Raw genomic sequence first — 5290 nt, forward strand, 5'->3', positions numbered from 1 at the left:
CGCTGTAGCTGCTAATGAGTTCATCCTTTATCAGTCTTGACAGCAGACTTCTGGTTTTGTGATGAGTGAGGAGACCATGGGACAGGGCTTGGGTAACGGGAGCAGATGACTTCCAGCAAGGGCTGTGACAAACTGGTGACAGGCGAGTTTCACTTTCCCACTTTGGGCAGTGCCAGGGGTTTGGCCAAGCGGTGGCTGGGACATTGTGGCAGATGCCTTCAGCTGCTGCTCTGGCTGCAGGTTCCTCACGTCCTCAGAGGACACACATTTGTCCTTGTCACACACATTTTCATCTCGCTCGGTAACTCTGGTCAATAGCTGGAAGGAGAAATCTTGTGTACAGAAGGGAAATGATTTGAGTTCAAGTCTCTACTTACCATAAAAGTTGTAAGGAAACAGCCTACTGTATTCACCTACTGCAGTAACAATATCAAATAGCCATGCAATGGTCTTATACTAATTTTTTTGTGGTTTGGGTTTTTTTTTTAAATTTTTATTTTCCAGGCTGTGAATGAGACAGATGGCTGTTTGCTGATGAACAGAGTCCTGGAAAAGTATTATCTTTCCACCATGTACAGCCTTGAGTTCATTTTAGGCTTCATTGGAAACACCATTGTTATGTTTGGCTATATTTTCTGCCTGAAGAACTGGAAAAGTGGCAACATCTACCTGTTTAATTTATCATTATCAGATTTATTATTTCTGTGTACACTTCCAATACTTGTCAACAGCTACTCCAGAGATCAATGGACAAATGGGAGCATCTTGTGCCACAGCAACAGGTTCCTGTTGCACGCAAACCTGTACAGCAGCATCCTCTTCCTCACTGTTATAAGTATTGACCGCTACATGCTCATAAAATATCCCTTCAGAGAACACTGTCTACAGAAGAGGAAAACGGCCCTTATCATGTCTGTGGCCATATGGATCGGGGTGATACTGGAACTGCTGCCGTTGATGCATTTCCTGGAGCCTACAACAGTTGCCAATAATTACAAGTGTCTTGATTACGCGAGCTCTGGAGACCCTGTGAAAAGCCTCATCTATAGCATGTTTCTGACTGTCTGTGGGTTCCTCATCCCTCTTGTGATCATGTGCTGCTTCTATGTCAAGATGGTTCTTTTTCTTAAAAACAGGAGCGAGCAACTCTGTTCTCTCGTGACGCTGGAGAAACCCCTCACTTTGGTCGTCCTCGCAATGGTCATCTTCTCGTTGCTCTTCACTCCCTATCACATCATGCGCAACGTCCGACTCGCTTCCCGAATACCAGCCTTGAAAGTATCTGTGTGCACACAGGGCATCATCAACACCATCTACATCATCACAAGGCCCATTGCCTTTTTGAATAGTGCCATTAATCCTGTTTTTTATTTCTTAATGGGTGACCACTTCAGAGAGATGCTGATGGCAAAAATAAGGCAGCTCTTGGGCAGGTTGACCACCACTGGCAGATGAATGAACAAGGTGAACTCTTGTAGTGGGAGATGGGGGAGGAAACTCTCTTAGGGAGCGCCTTCACCCATGTACAGTGTCATTTTTTTAGATAACTTTATTTATGCTCTAGAATGTGCATGAGCTGATTGTGTTCCTCTAAACGCACTCGTCACCTTATTGTACCGGAGACCTTCTGTTACTCTGACTCCAGCAAATTGGACTCCATCCAGAAGTGATGTTCTGTCACAACAGTACAGCAGGAAATCCTGATAGCAGGATATGCTACGGCCAATTAATATTGGAAATGAAAGATTGTCACGGTAGTTCTTAGAGGGAAAACATGCTGCTTTCAGACAGCTCCTCTCTGGTCTGTAATTCGGTGCTGGACTGGACCAAGGCTTGGAGAAAATGTGCTGGGGCCCTGATTCACATGGTCAACACAGTCTGGGCATCAAGGCTGAGGCTTCTTTGTGTGTTTGCAAACCCTGTGTCTCCTAGGAGGTTCACCTTTCAGAATGAATAATGGACAATTTCCATTGCCAGCTGGTTTGGTGAGGGCTGGCACCTCGAGCGTGGCAATGAAGGAGAGTGTGTGGATGGCTGGGTGGACACTCCAACGGCATCACAGGAGGGAGGGAGGCAGTGGCTTGGTTCCCATCTCTGTGTGTGAGGAGTGCAGGAGGCTGTAGCATTTGGCTGTTGCTCTTACAAGGTGTCATGGAAGCCCTGAGACAGCAAAGGTGTGTGTGTGCAGATGGGTTCTTTCACTCTTTGATATTAAATCTGGATTCAGCTTGCAGCAGTAAAAATGAGAAATCTATCAGATTGGTTCTTAACCAAGATTTGCCTTTGTGCACCAGTGGGACAGCTGTGCAAGCTCATCTGGCATCTCACACTCGCTTTCAAGGTACAGAGTGACTTTAATGTAATTATCTGTAAGTGCAGGCAGGCTGTAGAGCCTGAGGCAGAGTTTGGACCTGACAATTCGGACTTCATTAACAGTTCCCATATTGAAACAGGAGCTAACGAGGTGCCAGCTCTGCCTGACATCCCCGCAGAGCCCTTGCAGCAGCAGAACCTGCTCTCCAATTGCCTGACCTGACTTCAAATAGAAAGGGTGAAGAGATCGATGAACCAATGAGCTCACATGAGCCGGGTAGTTCTGCTTTGTGATGTGCTGTTCATCTGCAATACACTTAGATGTTGTGTGATACCTGCCTGATAATAAACTGTGCATCCTGTTTAAAGAAAAAAAGCCTCCTTTGCAGTGTTTGGTTTTCTATGTTTTCTGTTCTCTTCACCTCCATGAAGCCACCATGTCTGTCTCTTTCCTGTTAACAGTGAGACGCTAAAAGTCTGTGATAAAAAGTACCCCCAAGGAACAAGCGATGGGACAAGAGGAAATGGCCTCAAGCTGTGACAGGGGAGGTTCAGGTTGGATATCAGGAAAAATTTCTTTGCTGAAAGGGTTCTCAGACATTGGAACAGGCTCTCCAGGGAAGTGGTTGAGTCCCCATCCCTGGAGGGCTTTAAAAGATGGGTAGATGAGGTGCTCAGAGATCTGGTTTAGCAGTGGACAGGTACATTTTATCTCAAAGGTTTTTCCAAACAAACGATTCTATGATTTGAGGGATAAAGTAGCAGCGCTCTTCTTCCAGTGTCCCACACAAATCCCTGTGCCAGTACCTGTGGGGATCCCCTGGAGCTGCTGGTCAATTTTTGGACTAAAAGCCTGAAAAATCCCCGAAATCTTTATAAGCATCAATAGTATTTGCAATGATGTAAGCCAAAGGCAAGGATCTAAATTCTGTAGCTCCTAATTGAATAAAACACCCTTTGTAGTCAATAGGAAGCTGCAGAGTGTTTCAGCTCTATAGCATTTTACATAATGTTACTATGTAGTATTAGTAGTTTTAATATTATTTTATATTAAGTTATTCTATATTTATTATTATTTATTCTATTTGTACATAATAATAAATATAAAATTAGATTTATTATAATAATGTCCTGTGCCCCACAACGCTGCTGCCCAACACGATGCTCCCCGGCTTGGCTGGAGCAGCAGGTCTGGAGAGAGGGGTGGCCAGGATCGTTGGCCAGAGCTTTGACTGGAAAAAACATGCATAAATCCTTATTTTTTTTCCCTCTGTTTGCTTTGTAACAAATCTTTACACATAAATTACTCGGTCAGTGGTGGAAAAAAGATCCATCACGGGTGTTATGGCAGCATGGCCTGGGACAGATAAGGCTGCGCTTGAGTTTCCACTACAAATACCTCCTGGTTTTGTAAGGACCTTTGCCCATAGCACCAAGGGGCAATTGTTTGGCTGGGACATTGCACATGTTTAGCCCGACACAAAAGAAGGTAAGAGCATTGGGCCAAATATTCCCTTTTTAAAGGTGGAATCTACCACATCAATGATGAATTTTCCTCCAGGGCAAGCACTGTACAGCAATGAATGTTAAGCTGAAACGCCTTTAGCAGCCTCACCTTTGGCTTTTGCAGTGGACAGAAGAGGACTTTTCAGAGAAATGTTCATTTACTAAAACTGTAGCTATTGGGGGCTTTCCTGTCTTAGCTCAGTGGCTTCGTGTCAGTGGGCTCCTGTAGAGGGCACAAGAGGAGATGTTGGGTTTCAGTAAATATGTACACAATCCTATAGCAGAAGTGCAAAGCCCATGTACACTCTGTTTGTATTTAGTTTGTGGACAGAAGAGGACTTTTCAGAGAAATGTTCATTTACTAAAACTGTAGCTATTGGGGGCTTTCCTGTCTTAGCTCAGTGGCTTCGTGTCAGTGGGCTCCTGTAGAGGGCACAAGAGGAGATGTTGGGTTTCAGTAAATATGTACACAATCCTATAGCAGAAGTGCAAAGCCCATGTACACTCTGTTTGTATTTAGTTTTTACATTCACTTTCAGCACTGCCATTCATTTGGGCTTGAGAGAGAATTAAAAAAAAAAAAGAAAAAAAAGAAATGTTGCATTTTCAACACAAACCCCCTTTCTCTGGAGCCTGATTTCTTACATAGGTCTCATGGAGGCATCTGCCAAACCAGAAGCGATGCCTGTTGCTCCACAGTGCAATTGATTGCACCTTCTGGTCACCTCTTCACCCAGCAGAGTTATTAATGAGACTGGTGTAATGAAGTGCTGAATGTTGTCAATGCTGGGTCCAGTTTGTGATCCATGCAGCGTTCCTGATTCTCCTTGCCCAGGAGTCACTGTGGTTCCCGATGTCCCCACCCCTCGGAGGCAATGCCCTGTGCAGGCAGTTTGCCGCCTGCCCTTCCTTCTCGGTGGTAGTGCTTCTCTTCTGGTGATGGCCATCATCTCCACAGGGCATGGAAACATCTTTCTTCACCTTTTGATGTCACAGGGCAGTTCCCTGGTACCAGTCATCCCTTTTTAACTCGAGGTGACAGCCGCACGCGCTGGGTGGGGGGACGGCAGTAACCTCCATTGTGCAAGCGTCGGTTCAGATCGGCTGAGGATGGGGAAGGGGAGGGAAGGGCTGGTGCTCGTTGGGTCGTGCTGGAGGCAGGGCAGGAAGGAAGGGGAAGGCAGAAGAGGAACAAACCTCTGCCTGGCAGGCACTTTCCAGAAGCTGGCTTGTGCAACCCTGGGCCTGCGCAGCGCTGCCAGCTCCACACACCAGCAGCAGGGTGTGCAGGGGGACAGGCACCTCCCTGGGAGCACCTGTGGCCGTAATTGGAAAGGATCTATTTAATCAGGGCCTCTATGAGAGGTGAATGGTAGCCACAGCCTACTTCTGATGATACTACAAAACACATCTCTGTCCCTTCAGAGAGCACAAGCGATGGACAGGTTTGTTGGGGGAGCGCGGCTGACCC

At 46.1% G+C, this 5290-nt stretch overlaps 1 protein-coding gene across 1 annotated transcript; it reads left to right on the top strand.

Moving 5' to 3' along the window:
- Nucleotides 1-498: 498 nt before the first annotated feature.
- Nucleotides 499-1455, top strand: SUCNR1 (succinate receptor 1; the record flags this gene model as incomplete). Its single annotated transcript, XM_010172842.1, has 1 exon — nt 499-1455. A coding segment is annotated over one exon (957 nt), but the record flags the coding sequence as incomplete, so codon positions are not given.
- Nucleotides 1456-5290: the final 3835 nt, after the last annotated feature.

The sequence above is a fragment of the Antrostomus carolinensis genome, unplaced genomic scaffold (assembly GCF_000700745.2).
Source record: "Antrostomus carolinensis isolate BGI_N321 unplaced genomic scaffold, ASM70074v2 scaffold4470, whole genome shotgun sequence".
NCBI classification, from domain to species: domain Eukaryota; kingdom Metazoa; phylum Chordata; class Aves; order Caprimulgiformes; family Caprimulgidae; genus Antrostomus; species Antrostomus carolinensis.